The sequence below is a fragment of the Molothrus ater genome, chromosome 4 (assembly GCF_012460135.2).
Source record: "Molothrus ater isolate BHLD 08-10-18 breed brown headed cowbird chromosome 4, BPBGC_Mater_1.1, whole genome shotgun sequence".
Taxonomy (NCBI): Eukaryota; Metazoa; Chordata; class Aves; order Passeriformes; family Icteridae; genus Molothrus; species Molothrus ater.
Window position 1 is genome coordinate 45,868,212 of NC_050481.2, and position 21,884 is coordinate 45,890,095.

The 21,884-nt window shown below is 42.9% G+C and overlaps 1 protein-coding gene across 2 annotated transcripts in view; it reads left to right on the plus strand.

Annotated features, from left to right (window-relative positions):
* The first annotated feature begins 4,601 nt into the window (after positions 1 to 4,601).
* LNX1 (ligand of numb-protein X 1) overlaps positions 4,602 to 21,884 on the plus strand; it is a 65,091-nt gene continuing 47,808 nt past the window's right edge. The window contains exon 1 of one of the 2 annotated variants that reach the window (XM_036382490.2): positions 4,602 to 4,987. In XM_036382490.2, coding sequence (XP_036238383.1) covers positions 4,602 to 4,987 — 386 coding nt within the window. Of the gene's footprint in view, positions 4,988 to 8,435; positions 8,911 to 21,884 lie in introns of those variants that run through there. The other variant, XM_036382489.2, reaches the window with a different exon arrangement.

A 21,884-nucleotide genomic window follows, 5' to 3' on the forward strand; every position in this document is an offset into this window, starting at 1 on the left:
CTATTTAGAATCCATTTCCTTCATACATGCTACATACATACATGGCCACTCTTACCATTGACTGAAGATTTCATTACCACCAAGCTGTACTACTTCAGAATGAACTGCTGGAGCTAAATTCCTCTTACTGCTCTGCAGCTCATCTGTTTTGCTCCTCTGTTTTCTAGTGATGCCTGCTCACTGCCTTATCTTTCTCCATTTGTGATTTAAGCCAGCAGCTGCTCTTCCAGGCTCCATGTCACTGTTTCTCTGGCCTTTAGGCATTGGTTTTATTCTTTCTGTGATAGCCACTTCCACAATCTTAATTGTTTTTCCCTTAGCTTTTGTTACTCATTTTCTGCTACCTGAAATTTCTCCCATTTTGTGCTGTGCTACTTCAAGTGCAGCCTCCTGACCTGCAGGTTAATATTTTACAGTGGCTGGGCAGAGGCAGTGGGGTTCTGCCACTCTGCTTGGCAAGCCCTCTTCTTGCTACACTGCTGCCAGTGTAACTGTGGTGGTAAGTCAGAATTTAGCCTAAAGATTGGTTAAATGCTTCACTGGGATGGGATAACTATGGATTTGTTATTGCAAGGAGATGAAAGGCATTCTCTCTACCTACTCTTCTTGTTTATTGTCCAGGCTTTTTGTGAGGGTTTGTTCTGTTATTCTCATAAGTGCTTCTGGTGGCTGCAAATTCCTAAGCAGTGACGACCAGTAAGATGCAAACTTCTTCAAATCATTACAGCCTGTTAGGTAACTTTTTAAAAAATGTGTTATCATGACAGTGCTTTTCACTGTGGTCACGGCCCTGAAGTTTTTTACGCCTGATGTGACCATTATCATTTCAGCTTGTGGCTGAAAACTTGGCAATGTGGATATCCAGATAACAATGTTCTTCCTTCATCATTTGCACTGTATTCTTGTGCTTCACATCTCTGCCTTGGACTGAAGCTTGGTTCACCACAGTGTCACAGCACTGTGACAGTCTTACAAATTGATTGATTTTCTTTATCCAAGCCAGTCTGTGCTAGGTGCTGTAAAACTATGCTAGATCTGGGACCTGAGTTGTTGAAAGCTTCCTACACAGCAGGGAAGTGGCAAATGCTGGTGATGTCTGCTTAGGCATGAGACCACACCTCCTCTAAAAGCTTCTCCTGCCAATGATCCTTGCAAGAACCACCCTTTGTCAGTATGGCTCTGACTACAAGAAGCATGAGACTGCCAAGGTGACATCCATGTTCCACTGAGGCTGCCAGTGGTGGCTGACACCAACTCAAAGGAACATAGGATTCCTTCCCTCTGTTTTCTCGTCTCTTCCTCCCTCAAGGACAGGGCTTGAAGAATAGAGGTTCAGCCAGGAAATTATTACCTTTCCTGTTTCGCTGTGGTTTACCATCTACCTATGCAGGTTTTCTTGCTCAAAGTGTATTTTTGTTTTTTATTCATAGGTACTGGGAGAAGTAGAAAGATGAACTAGCAACCGATATCTTGAATTTAAATACCTTCTCACCTCTCTTCTACAATATTCAGGAGGAATTAAGACTTTAAGCTTCCTAAAAGGACATGATACTAGTTATGTAGCTGTTATATGACAGCACATAAATGTTATAAGTACAAGTGACTTCAAACATTGTAAAGAGCATCTGCCTCTGACTGAATCTGTGTGACAGTTCCATCCCATGCCCTCCATGCTAACACTTTTGGTGGGATAATCACTTCCCAAAGATGGCAATCATTCCATTGCTTGATATGTCCAGCAGTTTATGAAGGTTCATGGGTGAATGTGGACCAAGTTAGCCAGAAGGGGCTGAGATTTTTTTTCCAGAGTTTATATTAGTATGTAGTCAAAAATTTCTAAATAATAGACCTCATAGGACTTGAATTTCATGTTCTAAAACTCAGTGCCTGTTACTAATAAATGTGGATAGTTTTGTTTCCCTGTGCTGTAGCAAGTATTTATAATTTATGTAAACATTGTAAAATTCAGGTACAGCTCCTCATACCTGCCCTTTTCCACTAGCATTGCATTATTAGTATGTCAGATTGATAAAGCATATCTGTAACGTGGCCAGGACAGTAAGACTTTGACTCCTCTAGGGCTTCTCTCATCATTTTTGCTGCAGCAGAACATGGCCTTAGGGCAGTGGTGCTTCTCTTTCTCTGTTGTCATTGAGAAAAATAATTGCAGTAGCTTTGGAGCTGTAGTACTGTTTCCAGAGGTAGCTAATTGCTGTGTTGGATATGTGGAAGTGGAGGAGAGGTACTTCCAGGGTTAGGGCATGAGGCTGGGAAGGGATGGCTCCGATGCTCAGATGTTCCTGGGGGCTGCTCCTTCCTCAGAGCAGGGCTTCGGCTTTAGCTTTCAGGCTGGCTGATGGGAGCTGTGTGTTGGGTCTCCTGCCAGCAAGCAGCAAGAATTCTGTCCTTGAAAACATCCACGAGGCAACAAATGCTGGAGTTGGCTGTATTCTGGTGTGTGGTGCATAGGGCAGGCACCCACAGAGACGTCCCTGTGTGCGATGGTGCAAGGGGACATGGTGGGGGAGTGGAGAAACAGCATGATGCTGCCCACAGCCCTGGTTGCCCCAGGTGCAAGGCATTCTGAAAATGTAAAAGATAATAAAGCTTATAGCACAGCGCTATTTTTGTCATGCTTTATTGGTTTCTAATTCATTTTTACATCTATTTTAAGAATCATGCAAGTTCCCAAGCCATGTGTTGCCATTATTGCAAGCAGTCCTGTTGACTTGAGATGGCTCCCTCCATGAGAGAGGAATGTGGAGAGCATGGACACCCACCACAGCCACCCCACTCCATCTAGAAGTTATCCAAAAGCTTCCTACAGGAGCCACTTACAGTGCCCAGATAGTCTCCACCCCTGATAATTTTTTATCTCATTTTAATTTGCTGTGTGTCACGTTAGTAGAATTAAATAATAATTCCTATATTAAGATAACAGGTGGAGCTGCTACCTGCACTATGGAGAGATGTTTGTTTCTTTAAAAATAGCTTTTTATAAAGCTCTGGTGAATATTTTTACAAAAGGAAACATTTGACCCAGTTTGGCGTATTTTAAATATTTGCAAGGGTTCTTACAGGCAATGATTTTAATTCCAGTGAAGCTACTGCTAATCAGGAGAGAGAGCTTATGCAGAACTCTCTCTTGCAAGCAAAAACAGGCGCTTAACATAATTGCTTCATAAGAATAAACCTAGCAAAACATTGAAGAGAATGTTTGACATTTAAACATCTGGTTAGTGTTAGTGGGGCTATTATTTTACCTTCATGCCAGAAAAACCTGCCATGTTAAAGTTTGATTTCTCAGGTTTAGAACCCATGAGCTTTGCATAAAAATAAGGGTTTATTTATATGAAAATATGCTCTGTCATAGTCAGATTTTTCTTATTATTCTTTCCCTCATTTGCCCTCAGACATGGGTGTCTGAGGCTGACACATTGTCTCAGCAAATTAAGTCAAGCTGAAAGCAAGGGTACAGTGTTAGCGCAGAGCAGCAAATAAGATTTACATTTTCAAGCAAGAGCAGTAATTAGGCCATTGCATATTTTATATCTTCGTGTTTATTTTCAGAGTGGTGTATCAAAATAAGCATAGAAGTAATGAGACATAAGTGCTCCAACAAGCAGTTGGGGTTCATCAAGTAAAAACTACAAATTACTCTTTGGTTTTACTGCCACCCACAGAGTTTACATCTTTAAAATACCAGCAGGCAGGTGTTGTGGCCAGAGCTAATTGGGTTTTTAGCTAGGGACATACTGGGTTTCTGTATGACAAATTATAAAGGGAATAGGCAATCCAGTACTTAGCATTGTGCTGTGGACTTCAGTATGTAAGGTGTTAGATTCTTTGCAGAGCAAATGAAGTTTTGAACTGATTATGCTGCTGCAGATGGCTATAACTGTTTGACTTCAGGCAGGCAAACTTTGAATGCAGGGGTCCAGGTCCATTGCTGCTGTAGTATGAGAATGGTCTACAGGGCCCCAAGCTCTAAATTCTCATCACCCAAATTATCCTCCTCTGGCTACAATACAGTCTTTGTATGCTTGTGTGTATTAGGTGAAGCTGCTGCTCTCACTTGCTGTGCTGAACAGGCAATTTGGCCAGCAACCTTTATTCTTACCTGTATTTCTGCACACAGTCTTGCAGTGTTTGTCCACACACAATGCTACTTTTCTGGCAGAAGTAATGTGGCCACAAAGTCATCTGACTGGAACTGCAATTATGTGCTAATTTAAGGTTTTCAACCATTAAATGCCTGAGTTTCTCCCTATTTTGATATGTTCCTTTACAATGAAAGTATCTGTGTAAATTAAGCTAGATTTATGAGAAAATATGTCCCTGGAGTTAATTATCTCTTTTTTTTCTGCCCCCTTCTTTGCTTCACTCTCCCATCCCAAAGACACAGTCCTTTCCTAGTACCTGATATGTACTTTGTATCCAGCTACATACTGCAAGTATGGTAAGGAAACACAACCCAGAGCATAATCCTTCACCTTTCCTCCCCACAGATCTGACAGCACACGAGCCTTGCTACAGCTCACAAACAGAAAAAGGGTTGGGTGTTCCCACCTGCCCCCTTTTGAATTGCATCAATTCTGATTATGAGCCAGAAAGAAGAAGAAATGGAGGATAGCTCCGCGCCACTCTGTGTCACCTGCGGCCAAGCGCATTTACCGGAAGAAAACCACTTGTACAGCTACACCGAAGAAGTCGATGATGATCTGATATGCCACATTTGCCTGCAACCTTTGCTTCAGCCATTAGACACGCTCTGTGGTCACACCTTCTGCGCAGCCTGCCTTACAAACTTCCTTGTGGAAAAAGACTTCTGTCCCATGGACCGCAAGCTTGTGATTCTCCAGACGTGCAGGAAGTCCAGCATACTAGTGAATAACCTCCTGGACAAGCTAATGGTTAGCTGCCCTTTCACAGAACACTGCTCAGAGGTTGTGCAACGTGGTCACCTTGAACAGCATTTCCAAACCCAGTAAGTTGTTGTTGACAGACGTTTTTTCACTCCTTTTTTTGAGCAGAGGAAAAAATATCTTCAATTAATACTGGTCAAAATAGACAGTTAATGTAAAGAAAGAGTTTTTTATTTCCCTCCCAATGAACACAGCATCATTAATTTTGAGCTGAATTTAGTCCATTTATAGTCCAAGGCATAGGCTATATCTTACTTTTTTTAGAATCAAATGCCCTAATGCATGTAAGGTACTTCATGCTATTGTTAGCAGTTCTGGGTGAATACTTTGTGGTTAGCTGCACAATAACAATGTGTATGTAGTCCAAAGTGATCTGCATGTTTTGGGAAGCTGAACTATTATAAATATTTTAATAGCACATTAAAGGTTTTATAATTGCCCTTTCTTCAAACATTTTTTGAATCACAAATGACCTATATGAGAAGTAGAGCAGAAAATATTCCAGTTTGGTATTGGTCTTTGAACCTGAGCGCTCCCTTTTTCCAGGTGAGCACTTACCCAGGGCACCATGGGGCTCACAGAGAGACAGAGTCTGGAAATCTGGCTGGACTCCCTCTCCAGCCTTATACCTCCTGAGGTAGCTGGAGTCTCTCAATCCTGCCTCTGGGAGAGACCTCTCCAGGGAGTGGTTTGGTTCCCCTGCAATGAGAGAATGGAATGATTCTCTGTTTTGCAGAGTAAAAGCATGTGCTGCTGCTTTTGTCTTGCATGTTCTGCCTTTTGTAAGGAAGGCAGAAAGGTAAAGAGGTACTTTCAGGGCTGTGATTTCTGATAGCATACTAACACTTTGGCATAGTCTGCATAACAGCACCTCAGGCCTGAGGAGAGATGGGGTCATCTAAGATGTGCCCTTTTCTGTGAGCTGTATCTATTACCCAGGGAAATTAATTCCCCTGAAGTTTGCAGGTGTAAATCATGGCGCTAGGTGTGTACTTCTGCATGTGCAACATGAAGGAAGCCTTGAGCAGCCAGCGTAGGGGCTCCAAACTGTCCTGCACAGACATGGCAGTACTGAGAACCAGAGCATGGCTGGTGAGCAGGCTGGTGAGCCCGAGGGTGGAGGTGTTCTCACAGAGTGCACACTTCACAGCCTGCGAGCCCACAACCAGAAATGGCTCTGCAGCCTGCTGTTCAACGTGTCCTATTTGCACTGGAGACGTCATTTCCTGAAGCACCTGGATTCCCACTAGGAACTTACTCACTTGAAGATATTCACTGAGTTATTCACAACCAAAAATGTGATGATTTTGCAGTACCAAAACCAAAAAACACCCCACAAACTTTAGCAATGGGTTTATTAATCCCTTGCAAAGGTCATGAGACCACTTTTCACTTGCTGGAGTTTTGGTGTTTGTGGATTTGGGTGCCCTTGTCCCCACATTTCTGGACCTGGCTTTCCCTGGGAGGGTGCTTGTGGCTCATGGTGCAAGAGGCAGTGGCAGCCCAGGCCAGCAGTGCTCTGGGAGTTCCACTGTGTGTGGCTAAGGGGACAAAATAACAGAGTTACTCATAATTTTATGTCTTAGGCCAGTACTTCTCTAACAGGCCTCAAATGTTAATTTCAACAGAAATGCAGGTAAGGAGACTATCAGTCTTCTGTGAGCTGCTGTCACTGAAATTATGTTTCTCTACATATTCCAACCACAAAATCCTGAACCCCTAGTGCAAATGCCCTTTCCCTTTGCTATACCTATAGCTGAATTTAATGTGATTTAGACCTTCCTGTTTGTCTTCATTTTTTTGACATGATGATGCTGTGGCCATAAAATTAGCAGGACACCCATTCCCAATTTACCCCCAACCCCCAATATATAAGCAAATTGAAATATTGGGTTTTGCATGGAGACCACACAGCTAGCACAACTTCTGATTTCTAGTGTTGATTTTCCGACGTGGATATGTGCAAGTCACTCCAGTGTCTTAGTTTCTTTTCTGTAAGGTGGTAGTAAAGGTACCCTTCACTACATAACTCAACAGAATTGCACTGCTGTAAACAATGATTTGGTCCTGTAAAGCCTGGCAAGTTTTATTCTCGCACTTCCTGTTGAATGTCAGTGGCTTGGCCTGGATCTTCCCCTCAGGATCCTCAAGATCCTGTTCTTCTGGCTTACTTGGCCTGAGCCTAAGCAGAGATAGAAGGAATTGTCTCAGGAACGTATTCCCACCATCTTGCAGTTGCCTCTTCCCTGTGTCAGGTTCCCTGCACCAGTCCCAAGTTTGCAAACCCCAGGAGCAGAAGACTGGAGAGATGCAGTAGGGTCTTCCTACCCTAAAGCCTCTAATGTAGTGAAGTACAAAACATTGCAACATAGGCTGGACGTTTTTTGTCTTTCTACTCATGACATGGCTTTTCTTTACTCAGAATGGCTGGGAGTGCTGAGTTACCTTAAGGCCAAAGGGCAGAGACAGGAGAATTGGAAACGACAGGGAACTTCTGCTGTTGGGGGTTTCAGCTTTGCAGGGAATAGGTACTGCAATGCCACTAGCATTCCCACTTGAGGGGAGAAATAGGAGGGAACATTCTGAGTGATCCCTAAAGTTGGACTTCTACATCCTTGTGCTTGCAGATGCTGCACAGCACCTTTATTTTCTTTAAGCACAGCATTAATTAATTACATAACACCTAAGGTATGTTATGCCTCTGCCTAATTTAATTGTTGGAAATGCAGAAACCTCTCTTGCCACCCCATCTCCAATTAATGGCAAGGAGAAGAATGTTGTGCTCTGTCATGCCCGGGGACAGATTAAACAGACTGAGCTGATGCTGTTCTCTTTAAGTCTTGTGAGTCAATAGAGGGAAGGGAAAATGTGTGATTTTGCTAATTAAAAATACAATAATAATCATAAATATTTGGTGTCTGCAGTGAGAACAGTTCAGAGCCCACCTGATATCTCCAGAGAACATTATTGTGTTCTCAGTGAATAAATTAAGTAGACTCCCCTAGGGTCACCAGGGTGGTCAGCAGTCCTCACATTACTTGCATTATTCAGGTTCAGACCAGTCCTGATTCTCAGAGAGAAAACGAAAGTTTGCCCTGATTAGAGATGAGGTCACTGATGGGACAAGGTGAGCTTGCTGTTTTATGCTTTGTAATTGATGAGAGAACTTTACCATTTTTTTTAAACACTGGTTACCATGGAGCAGTCAACTGAAAGCATCCTTATTTAAAACGTTTGCTCTTGCATCCTTCAAAAAAACCCTGAGAAGAGACGTGTCCTTGGATTATTACAAGATTTATGTTTGTACAAAAACATCTGACCGGATTTGGGGAATTCAGACTGAGATGCAAACAGCCAGCAGTTGGCTGCGATCTTTTGCAGCGTTTTACTTTAAAAAGGTGTGGTCTTCTGATATCGCCTGCTACAAAACTCCACAGGGGGCATTTTTTTCCCCCCCTTGTCAGACAGCTACACCCTTCTGTGATGCAGTTTAGCTCGTAACCCATCTGCTTGTGGGCAGTGATGTAAACATACCAGCTGCCTCTGAAGAACCACTCTGAATCCTGCAGGAGGCAGGTCTCTTCCCCGAGCATCGCTCTCCTCTGCAGCATAAGTCACTGTCTCGCCAACCACGCTGTGCTGTCCCTAAACCCTCACATCTACCCATCTGAGAGTCAGATCAAGTAATCCTCTTACAGGTCAATGATTTTTGCAGTGTAGCTTCGTTTAAGGGATTTAAGCTCGATTCATAATGTGCTACCATTGCGTTGAAATGGAAAGGCTTGCTTAGAAGGGGCTTGGCTGGCACGAAAGCTTCTCGTTGTGTGTCCCACCAGCACAGAGAGACAGTGGGAAGGAGGAAACCTAGCAGCAGTGCCAGCGCTGCACTGAAAATGAAGGCTCTCCTGTTACTGGTCCTACCTTGGCTAAGTCCTGCAAACTACATAGACAATGTGGGCAACCTGCACTTCTTGTACTCCGAGCTGTGAGTACGCACAGTCGCGCTGGCATCGTGCTCTCTGTCTGTCTGTCTGACCCGAGTGGCGGGAAGGGGCTCGCCATGAGCGTGTCGGGGGGTCTGTCTGCCTGTGTGTCTGTGCCTGTGCATACATGTGAAGAAAATCCTGCAACCTCTTGCCAACAGCTTCACACCGTGCTGCTTCCCATCCAGAGGGCTAATAATAGCAGTACGTCCCCATTGCTTTCTGCCTTGGAAGCAGCTCAGACGTACTGAGTGAGGCTGCTTTCTCCCTTATCAACTTGTTTTTCTGTGCTGTTGTTTTACGTGTTCGTTGGTTTGGGGTTTATTTCCATTTCTGAGTCCGTGTTTTTCCTTTTTTCCTGTAAATAGCCTTCTGGGGATCTGGGTATAGGGGAGGGCATCAGGATAGACACCCCCAGTAGAGCACTGTCTGTGTACATGCATAATGTTCTGTGTGTAAAGCTGCATGCCTGTAGCAAAACGCTGAGAAGCCTTTCACCAGAAATAATTCACTTCAGACAGAAGAGAATTTTCCCATATTTCTGTTTTTGCCCACAGCAGAATGTTATTTTTTCTGTAAAGCAAATTTAACTGTAGCAATCCATTCATATATCTTCATGCTTTTAAAAATCCCACCTCAAACGACCCCATAGCTGGTCTTTCCAACCCATAAAACAAATATTCTATGGTGTCTTCTGTAAATGTTACTACTTTAATTTGTGCTTGAATGTTATTGTACTAGTTAGTGGAGCTTTTATGACTAGAAATAGCTATTTGCTTCACTATGTTTCCATTAATTATGTTTTGTTTGTATTTTAACAAATTGTCAACTTTCAAGATTTTCATTGAGATAATGAGTCAAATGTCTAATTCTCTCAAAAATAAAAAGTGACTGTATTATGCCTACAGTGGGAATATTTTAGTAACAGTTGTGATTAGTACCAAAGGGACTAATTTTCAAATTATTTTGTCTCTACTGTCAGACAAAAATAGCAATGTTTTGCAGCAACACAAAGTCCCCTTTTGAAATCCTTGTGTGATGTGCATGGCAACTATTAATAATTTAGTCACACTGCGTACAACAGCTTAGGATTTCTGTGTCTGTAGGTGTTTTTAAACATTTAACAAGTCTAGTGTTGAGGGTTGCAGCTATGTCCTCATTTTAATTTACTGGCATTTTGTTTAAGAATGTTAATTTTGAAAAAAACAAAACCAAACCAAAAAACCACAACCAACAAACAAAAACAGTTAAGCCAAGCAGGCTACAGGAGCAATCAAACTCAAAACAGGGCAGATGAACACTTATAATGGAAACAATGGCATCTGGGGCATCTAGTTTCCAGGAAAACAAACCAATGAGATTAATCAGAGCACAGGCACAGATGCAGCCTACTTGCTTTTCTTGGGGAATTCAGGTTCACTGATTCTCCCAGAATAAAGGGCTATGATCTTTTCATCTCTTATTTATTTAGCCTTCTAACCCACAGAGATGTTAGTTGTGCTGAATGTCTGCCATTGTTCTAATGGAGTGGGTGTGGACTGGGGCTTGGACGTGCATCTTCAGTTGTCAGCAATGGGAGGTGCACATCCCCTCTCCAGCACCCAGCCCTGGATGCTATCTGGCATCCTGCTGCCAGGAGCCAGTGCTCACGGCCTCCCACACCACTCTGCCTCTGGCCAGGGCAGCAGAAAGTGGGATTTACTGGGGCTGACACAATCCAAATGGGCACCAGGCAGTTTGACCTCCTTTCAGGAATTTCTTCTTCTCTTCCACGTGTACGTAGTGGAGGAGTTATCTCATCATCTCTGGCTGCTGCTGGATGCTGTACAAGGCGTTGATATACTAATCAGTGGGATGGATTCAAGGTCCTTTCTAATAACAGCAGTTGAAAGAAAAAGAGAAATACTGTTTTCAGTCCTGTTTAATCAGTTTATACAAGTATTATGACCTACAGGTTGCTTCTTCAGTTGGTTGGGCACTGCTCAGATATTTTTAATGCAGTTTTATGAGTGCAGAAAAAACACTGGTGTCCAGGACAGCCTGACACTCAGGGGCATGGGGTAATTTTTGCACCCCAAACAAGCAGCTTTGTAAATCTTTCCCTACAGCTGGCTGAAGAGTCCCTGCTGTGTGTAGTGTGTCTGATGGCTTGCACCATGGTTACACCTGCTGTGTGTAGTGTGTCTGATGGCTTGCACCATGGCTCAAAACTAGACCATAGTAGGCAGAAAGCATTTTTTTCATTATCACACTATCTTTGGTTGCTGATGAGTATAAGTACTGGCCTCAGTCAGGACTCATTATTTTCTTGGCTGTCAGCCACCAGAAATACTAGTTGAGGAGAAAGAGTGGGATGATGGATTTGCTAGCAACAAGGAAAGAGCTGGAGGACAGTGGGGGACGCAGTTACCATCACTGGTGCTGGCACAAGAGGAAGAATAAGAGTGCTGGGATTCACACTGCCCTCTCTCTCACACAATCCATCTCTTTCCTTCTACTCTGTTCAAAGGTTATGTTATTTGTATTGCGTTGCTGAGGTTTGCTTTAGTTCCAGGGCATTTTTGTTCCTAAATGTGGAATAGGCTACTTGGAGAATAGAGATTACAGCATAGCACAAAACCCATCTGGAGAGGCAGGCCCTGGAATCCAGCTAAGAAATAAAGAGATTTTAGGAGATTTGAAGAGGAGAAATGAACTTGGGGAAAGGCTGTGCCAGACCTTTGCACTTCAGCTAGGTGCCACACAGTTGGAAAAGGGAGGTGTGTGGATGTGTTGTAGTGGCACTTTATGGAATAGATGTTAGGTGCCACTATTTTTAGTTTTCTGTTAGCAGTCTGATAATTACAGGTATTCACAGGAAGCAAATACACGTTGCCTGATGTTGTCATCTGCACTAAAACCACTTCCCTGGCTATTGGCTGTTGTTCTTCCCTAAGCACAGATCTTGACACAGATGTTGTTCCTGTCCTTGCTCTTTGCCAAATCATGAAGAGCAGCATGTGGTAAGCCAGGGTTCTCCCTTTTGAGGAGAAGCCCATGGAAACATCTGACAGAAGAAGAAGAGAAACCTATGAGATCTTTAGGGATCTCTGGGAGATGGGGGGATGTAGCCACACAATGTTTTGCACCATCGTAAGGGTATACTTGGGTGTTGAGGAAACCCTACCCCAGGATCCATGCCTTCTTCTTTATATACCTGTAAAGACTTGAAAAGGCATCTGTTCTCTTTCTTTCTTATTTAACATATCTTTAGAGAGGAAATACTTGCCCCAGCATTCTTTTGGGTTGAGGTATGTTATTCCCTCCAGTTAAAAACACGGTGTGTGCGTGGAGAGGCAGCCTGTGGTCACTCTTAGGAGGCTTTCCTGACTGCGATGACCTGGTGGCACTGCTCACACCATTGCTATCCCTCTCACTTCATAGGACAAGCTCTGCAGCAGGGTGTTTCTCAATGTCAGGACTTTCTGCACCTTTAGCTCAAAGGGCCGCTTAGAAATAAAACTGAGGGAGGGAGGTTGCAAGACTGGGCAGTAAATAACCTCACCTTGTCTCCCTAAGGACATCAATGACGTGACAGCCTGGGGTGCTCCCCAGCCTTACCCAGCTCAGCACATGGCCATGCTGGCCGGGCGAGTGCCCGGGTGGTGCCGGACATTGCGTGTGCCCAGCACAGGTCGAGCGCCGGGGAGTCCTTGGCAGCCACTCCTGCTGGCACTCCTTCCCTCCAAGGATTAAACAGCTCCTGCCCTTAGTCCCTGCTGGTAATACATCAGCTAGATCTACCCCACTAATCTGAATCAAGCCATTGTTTTTTAAAATCTTTTGTTTGTTAGGTGGAAATGCACAACCTCCTCCCACATGTGGAAAAAAAGTACTTTTTTTTTTATTACCCTTCTTGAGTTTTGCATGAAACAGACAATGGAATCTCACCAAATTAACTGGATCCAGTTTCCCCATATAACTTATACAATAACTACTCTCTTAAATTTGAAATCAGCACTTTGGGCTGGAATAACCAGTAAAATTTAGTTTCTCTGTTTATTCAATTTAAAAAGAAGAGATGCAGGTGCGAGCTGTCTTCTAGTGCCATTGAGCACATCTTTTTTATGGTAAAAACAGTGAGGTGCACTCTCCCAGCCCCCTTAGAGCGCTGAACTCTGCAGCCAACTTCTTTATTTTCTGTTCAACTCAGTGGGGAAACTTGTGTCTGGCTTCAAGTCTATCCTTGTAAAATATCTTCCCCACAGAGAGGCTGGGGAACGCAGGACTTGCAATAGTCATGACAAAATCGATAAGCCTGGAGCACCTTTTGGGCTCATGTGTTAGTCCACTGCAAAAGCCACAGGTTGGCCTCCTTATTCTGTGCAAAGCTGTGTTTATAGGAATCTGTGTCAAAGATAAACTGTGAGGTTAATTAAAGCTGAAAGTGCTGGAAATAAAGGCTTGAGCAGAAACACTCTTGAATAACAATGTAAAGGAAATGTTTAGGATATCTACATTAAACAGCCAGGACAAAGCACACTGAGATAAAATTCAGAGGGTCTTTTCCACGATGTTAGAATTGGAGGTCTCTTGGAAAGCAGAATTGAGGGGGATTAAAACAGAAAGGCGTGAGTGTGTCATGGGCTACCATTAACTTCATCCCTATGCTACAGCTTCACAAAGGGGCCAGACATGGAGTTGGTTTTCCTTCAGAAGTCTGAGCTCTCCCACAAAATCTCCAGCAATGACCTACTAGTGTGCCTTTCTCAGCTTAGTCCCCCACTAAGTTAGTCTCACTCCTCTTCACCATCTCTCTCCCTTGCCCTTCCACTTCTGTCCTCTGCCTCATGCCTCTTTTGGTCTTTAGCTTTGTTTATTCCCCTCCTCTTTCATGGCTTGGTCCTGCCTCTATTGTGCTCCTTTGTACAAGTACAAAAAAACTTGTAATCTAAACTCTTAGTATTGAAGTGCCCAAACACGATTTTCTAAATATATTGTGTTGCATTCAAGAGTGTTTTATGTTAGTGTAGGGGTGCAGCAGAAAGCTGTCATTTAATTGACTGTAAATGTCTGGGTCTGGTCACTCTTCAACCAAAGATTAATTGCACCCCTTTAGCAGCACAGTGGGGTCTGGGTTCTGCCCCACCTTCTGCCACCCTCTCACAGAGATGGTACCTTTCCCCACCAGCACATCCCTCCTGGCTTCTCTGCATAGGTTAGAGAGGGCTGAGTTTTTGTGGTATGATTGAGTGTTACTGGTTAGCATTTTTTTTCCCCAGCACTGTGATTCTAGGTTCAGAAATAAATTTGTCTAGGACAGCTCCAGAAACCAAAAGCCCCATGAGAGTATTAAGAATTTGTTGGTTCTGCCTGGGAATTTTGTGTATAAGGCAAATTGGCATTTTAGTTAGAGACTGAGAAAGATCCTGCTTCGTATCCTTCTATGCATGCAAAAAAGTTACCTTTACTCCAATCACAGCTACCTACACACACTTGAGATCAGAATTAGACCTTTTATTCTTCTGGATTGTTTTCTCAAGCCTTCTCACACCTTTGGAAAAGGCTGACATTGGCCGGTGTCAATCTCAACAAACACATTCTGTTGCCAAAAGTAAAACCTCAGCCAGCCAAAAAACCACTAAAACCCTGCCAAGATGGAAAGGCAATGCAACAATTATGGTTGGCAGAAAGGTTTCTTTTCATGAATGCCTTATGTCTCAATTATGCTTGATTTTTCTGTAAGTTGCTCAAAAAAAGGTGCTTACATGCAAAAGAAAGGTGTTTACATTGCCCATGTAACAAGAGCACAGAGGGGTCAAACCTTTACCCCACTTGGAGGCCCCTTCACAACAGGCAATCCACTTTGGAATGGGGACCAAAGAGGGCAAAGCACTGAAGGTCTGGTGGGGTAGGAGAGAGGAATGAGGTGGTGGGAGTTGCAGGAGGCTGGTGATCACTAACCAGCAGCAAACTCTCGTTTCTTGCCTGACATTCAGCCACACAGGCCTTATGCTGCAAGTTTGGCCGACCTCCGCATCTCTCTGACAGTTAACCTAGTTTAACACTGGCACTGGCAGCATGACAAGGATATTTTTCCTTGAGCTATTTCTCTGACAAATCTGCCAGAACTGGGCTGTCCTGCAACGTGAGGATAAGCACTGCTCTTGCAGAGCTCTTATGCCTGTTGTAGCTGAAATCCTGCTCTGAATACTGGTTCTGAGATCAGCCCCAATGCTGCTTGTTACACTCTAGGGAAGCAGACTAGCAGGTCTGAGGGTCTTCTTGGATATCTTTAACACTCTTGACCTTTTGGGGAAATCTTTTAAGGTCCCCAGTCCACAGAGTAGCCAAGTGCATTTCATGACCTTCTCCATGATGAGAGCTATTGTTTAGGAACTAGAACTGATATTCTGCATCTTGGCATGTGACAGCATGTCTGAACTGCCTCCTGGAGCCATGCGGTAATGGGGTGCACAAGGATGCCAACAAGCACAGGACACAAATCCAGAGGTTTTGTTATAACATTGCCAGCAATGTTGGACTAAGAACTGCCTGTGTGGCAGTGTGCAGGTGACTGCCTGGGGCTTCCCCTTTCAAAAGGAGGGTCCAGACTGGTCCCTCTGTGTTGAGCTGGTACTTCAGTGGAGGTATCTGTTAGTCAATGACATGTCACATGTCATGACTAAACCCCCAATACCACCAAAGAATTCCTGGTTTGGATCTGAACTCTGTTTTGGGATTAAGAAAGTGAATTGTTTTTACAATGTCTTTAAAAGCTGAATGAAGCCCTTGGCCTCAGCCAAGTTGCAGCTGGCAAAGGCTGCATTTCACTAGTGAATCCTTGGGCTCTCCCTAGAACATGCTTTATCCATTCATTTAATTTATTGATTGACAACAGATTTTGAATACTGAGGAAGGCAAGTTCAGCAGCAGCCCAGTGAAACGGCTGGAGATTTCAACAGATGTACGACTTGCACAAAGAAAAAATTCTGTAAATCATCCATAACTTTTACGTGGTATACAATATTTCCTCCCCATATGAAAGAAAGTAGGCTGACTGTAACAGTGGGCAAGTCAAGTCATACATTCAGAAAGTATCTTTGTCATTTTGGTTGGATTTCTGCTGGCAGCATCCTCAAATTTTATTGATAAAGTCTTGTTCTTCTCAGCAGTGCAGGCAGACAACCAGATTTGTAACAATGACACATTGCCATTAGCTGTATCTGCTCCCATTCTCTTTTTATCAAGGCACTGGGCTGAGTGCAGAGGATACCTGGGAGAGGAGTAAGAAATCACCATGGACTTCTCTGTTTTAATGGAGTTGTCTTGCTCCATAACATTGCTGTGACACATGGTATGAAGTAGGCTAAGACAAGATATTTGCAGTTACTGGAGCCATCTTAATTTTTATTTGCTCTTCTAGTAACTTAGAGCATGTTATTTACCTGAATAATGTAAAATAAGTGATTAAATGCCTCTGGAGCTATACATTTCAGCTACAAAATTCCATCATTAGTGTGTTACTTTCTAACTTGTTTTTCACTCCTCAGCTCTCTTGAAATCATGTTGACAGGAAGCAAGTGTTTTAGATCAGCAAGTCATTCCATGTGCATGTATTGTGAAGCTTACGCTCTGTATTACGCATTGCAGTCCCATCATTCACTAGACAGTGTACAATATATTTTTAATGTAGAATTTCAATAATTTAGTAACCTCTTAAATAGAAGGCAAGGGAAATCTGCTCCAAGGGTTGTATTCTCCTTTCTCCTCTGCAGAACTTAGTGAATGGATAAGATTAGTAGACTCATGGCCTAGGTTTTTCGTATTTTATTAAAAACATACAGTACTAATTTTGAAAGCATAATTCAGGTATTTTCTTTTCTTCTCCCATATGTGATAAGCATTACTGTTATATGTTATTTTTAACAGCCAGTAAGCACTGGTGATATTCCACTGGTTTTAACTTTCCTTCTCATGTAAAAGGAGTAGTGGGATGGTTTCATAGAAATGTCCACAGAGACCTCTCCACTTGTGGGTTTTATAATTCACCAGTATGAAAGGTTAGAAAACATCCTTTGTGGAGTAGGCTTTCATGGAGGGGAGATGGGCATGGTTAACCAAATCTGTCCTGTGATTCATGGGAGACCATTGGAAGCAGAGGGCGTACTGTGCTGCTGCTCTTATATGAGGATGTGTAGGTTGATATGGATGAGCAAGGCTGTTTCACTTGATATGGATGAACGTCTCCTGCTAAGAGACTAAATTACAGTCAAAAATAAGTGCTCTGTATGAAAAGCACATGTTGCAACTCAGCCCTTTGCCAGGCAGGTTTTGCTGTAGGAGCAGAAATCCCAGGAGTTTGTTGTGGCTTGCCCTTGTTAGCTCCCAAAGAAGCGTCATCTCTGGTTCTGATTTAAACAATTGGCACATCTCTCCTTCAATCATTACTACCTGGTTTGTTTTTACAGAGGGAGGATGGCACTGCTGGGGAAAGGATAAATAAGATTATTTTTCAAATGCAGTGTGTATATACTGGTGTTTCTTTTTTTTGTTCTTGGTGCTGCTGTCCCTGAAGTTGTCATTGGGATCTCTTGAGGCGATGCAGAATTGAAAGTGCCAGTGGCTGCTACTTTGCTCCAACCCAGGCTGTGATGGAAATGTTGATACTAATAATATTAGTAAATCAGTTTAGCTATGCTAAGAAGGTTCTGCTGGGGATGCCGAGTGGTATCTACTGCAACCCCTGTCCCCCTGCTGCAGCGTGGACCCAGCCATTAGATTGGCAGAATCTTGTGCATCCCACACGGCCCCCAGTGCTGGGAGCATACTGTGTTCTCAGCATCTGCTTTCTACCTGCATTGTGCTGTCATGGGTCACAGATATGGCCAAACAAATGTACTTTCCTTGGTGCCATGTCTGTCAATTTTCTCAGTGACCATTTTTAGATGGCATTTAAATTTTGCATATCTTGATGAATTTTAGTGGATTGAATGTGCGCAGTTTCTAGCAAACATGCTGCTTTCAGTTTCTTCCCTCAGAGGAGATGAAATTCCAGTACATTTTTTATTCTTCTAGGGCATGACTGTAATGAAGTTGGACAGTAATGGTTGCTGCATTTCACTTTTTTTCTGCTCTTTCCCCAGTAGCCTAAGTATCTCTAAGTTTGAAGGCACTTACAGTTATGGTCTTTGAGCTCAAAATAAATCAGAAGAGAACAGACCAAAACAGGACACAGAATCTAATAAGATATATTGTATAAATATAAACTTGCACTTAATATGTTGAGCTGAGAAAGCAAACAAATTAGCCTTGCAGATCTGCTTTTTCTATAATCTAGGTTCAAATAATAGTGAAGTGACCCAAGTGAACAAAGAAATTAATGAAGAGAGGCCAAGACCGAGTAACCTTCTTCTGGAGCTGATGAACTGTAATCCATACCAGATATTTGAAAAAAAGATTTGCTCCTGTTCCATTTACCTCACAACAAAATGTCCTGTCCTCTCATCTCCTTTTCTCACCTCTCCTCGCCAGCAGATGCTAACTTGCATCCTTCATATTTTTGCTAACTCAGTATTTGTAGAGGTTAACAGTCTCTTTCTCAGAGAGAAAATGCATTTCACAGATTTGCTTTTTGTTAAGGGCTGCTAATTGTTGCTCAGATCTTCCTGTGCTACATGTCTCTTCTGTTTTTCAAATCTCCGGCAAACAGAGGTTGACAACCAACACAAAAAATACCATAGTGATTTTGTGCCCTGTGGTGCTTTACAAAACCAAGAGGACTCCCAGCTGACAGTAAAAAGGCTTTAGCCTGTGATGAAAGTGTTTGCATGAATTTGTTTGCATGTTGGGTAAAAATAACAGTTTATTCTTAAACAGGTGCTTATCTTTTTGCAGTACTACATAAATTCTCTGGACGCTACTTGCCAAGTACAAATTGGCTGCTTCTGCCCTATTTATCTTTTAAGAAAAGATGCAGGTTTGAGCTTTAAATAGGTTCTTCTGTGGATTCTCTTGACAAGACTTGTAAAGCTCATTTAGTCTCTGTCACCACCAGTACCAGGCTGTGTTTTGGTTTCTTTGACCATTTTCTGTGTGACTCCTGGCTACACTAAATTTTTGTCTTTCTCTTGCTTCCTCTCAATTTCTATTTTATTATCTTGACTCTTGCCCCTCCCACACTTCTGCCCCACTAGGTTTAGCTTTACCAAAGGATCAAGGTTATCAGGGAAGTGTGGCTTTGAACACTGAACAGCATGACAGCAACATGCTTCTTCTGTCTGGTAAAGGACAACTGAACTGGTTTAAAAACATTAGGTGCTTTTGGGTGGAACTGCAAATAGAGATCACCAAATGTAATTTCAAAACCTCTTGAAGTTGGTAGGTTCAATCAATAGAAGATAAGACACTTCTGCTGGGGCTGCACAAGCCATGTCCTCATTGTAGTGGTGGCAAGACCCTGTCTTCATCCTTCTCTCATCTGTGTAATAGTGAAAGAGTCAGTGAAAGGATGATTCACTTGAATGTCTTGTCTTGTTGAAGGAGAGAAAGAAGAAAAGAGAGAAGATGGCTGACTTGATCTGGCAAGGACCCTTGTGGTTGACTCCAGTGGTGCTGAAGACACTGAGCCATGTGCCCTCTATTACCTTGCACTGCTGCAGCACTGCAAAACTCTGAGCTGATTATGTTTCTTACTTTGAATTTATGGATTAATGTATGAGTAATGTATTGTGAATTTAAGCTGTAGAAATTAACTTCAGCAAAACATGTGGAGCTGAAGGCTAAAAGCAAGGAAATCTTCATGGGTTGACCAGATTTGCTGACTCCTTTTATACTACTTTCACTTCAGCAGTCTTGGTGAATTCTAAACATTTGTCTGTTAGACTAAACATGGGTTAAGGCAGACCATGGAAATACCTCAGTTGAAGAGCTGACATCTAATCAGAGTTTTATCAACTGATCCTCTGCCTAGTTAAATTACCATCTGGACTGAAGAGTTGCAAATTGTCCTACAAAACCCACTACAAATGGTGAGAATAAAACAAGCCAAAAAAAATAGGGGTCATAAGTTCTCTCCCTGTGTAATTCAATTCCTCTTGCTTAGTTGATTTGTTTAGTTCCAGAACCTTGCTCTAGTTGTTCTGTCTGCTATTCCAGTACTCAAAAAAGAGGATGCTATGGAAGAAGTTACAAAAACAGCCAGACCAATGTGCTTGATATTACTCCACTGACTTCAACAAACTACTCTCTTGAATTTAATTTTAATTAATTTGGAAGAAAACAGGGTTTTGCATACACAGGAAAACTTCTGCTTTTCACACCTATAGAGCAGAGAGATAGGATAGTAGAGATCCAAAAAAATATTTTTGAGAAAGGAGTGTCTAACCACACTAATTTACACCACGTGGTTTTTAGCAGAAACAGTAATTTAAAAAAACAGAACATCCCTTGAGGGTATGCGGGTGAATGAGTTGAAACAATATGAATAAAATGTCATGGACTCCAGCTTCTGCAATCTTTTTGACAACCTCTTCCTCCCTCAAAAAATACACACCCCTGTGTGGGAGATTTGTAAAACCTCAGACTTCAATTCTCCTGTCCCTTGTGACAATGGTAGTTGTATGACAACAGATCTTATAAAACAGTGACTTTTCTCATGGTGGTTTTGGGGGTTTTGGGGTTTTTTTTTGTTTGTTTGTTTGTTAGTTTTTTGGTGTTTTTTTAAATGAAATTTATCTCCCTGCATTGGCAAACACAAATTCCATGACTTTAACACCGACCAGAAAGTCCCTTTGGAGAAGCATGTTTTCAGGAGAGTAGCAGGACTTGGGATAAAACAGTGACCCACTGCTGAATAGTCAGATCTGCTGCTGAAGGGTACAGAAAGGTCCCTGTTTGTCTCCAGCTCTGAAGTCTGTAAGTCCTTATAAGGCCCATGCATGCTACCACAGAAGGCTTCTAGGTGTTTAGGGGTGAACAGACTTGCTGTCTGTCTTACAAATTACTGAGGAAGCTGTATGGCATAGCTATAGACTAAGGATTAATCCTGGTCCCCTCTGACCACCTCTCATTGACCACAGTGATGGGGGTGAAGTAGGAATCAGTTTGACATATCCATTTCACCTCAGTGTGCCAGACATAAGGAAGCAGAGAGTTCAGGTTTGGTGTTCTTTTTCTGTTGACTGAAGGGAAAGTCTGGGCTTATGGTTTCTTTGTTCAAAATCTTCTGTGTGATTTTTTTTCCTGATCTCCTGGTGGTGTCTGAGGGTGAGGTGAGTGTGGTGCCATGTGGCTCACCTTCCTCTGTCTGTCCTCCCTCCTGGGGAGGCTGTGGACACAAAGGAGAACAGGAGACAGCACGTGTCCATCTGAGACCTGCTTTGGCTTGCTGCATGGGCATACACTGGCAGTACTTCAAAGCAACCTTGACATGGTGTTTTGCCTCTGAAGGTGTATGACTTCCTGCAGAACCCTGGAACAAACAGAATTTTGCTGCTTTCTCTGGGACAGCTGGCCCAAGGGGGCAGACACAAGAAGAGAGATAGTCATGGGTAGAACCTGAAATCCTCCTGGGACATTCTGTAGATGTGGCCATGACTGAGCAGGAGAGGGCTCATATAGGGTTATCTCAGCTGCAGCATCTACACTGCGACACAGCTGTGCTCTCCTTTGTCAGAGAGAAACAGAGAAACTGGATGCTAAGTAATTTTATAATTTACATGTCTGTTTTTCAAGTAGTGTTTACTATTTGGAAAGTTAGTCAGCCTGGGCTTCCTGAGCAAAGTTTTCAAGAAAAGCTTGAAACCATGTGAACCATCTTTCTGGAACCACCTATTGTGCTTTATGACAGTGACAACTCTCTTGGCACCTTTCTTCCCCCTCCCTGACATTTCCACAAAGAACAGCTGTGCTGCTTACGGTCCCTTGTTCCAGGGAAGAAGTTGCTGATGTAATCCTCGCCTCCCTTCTGGCTCCTTTGCAAAGAGTGCTTCTTCCA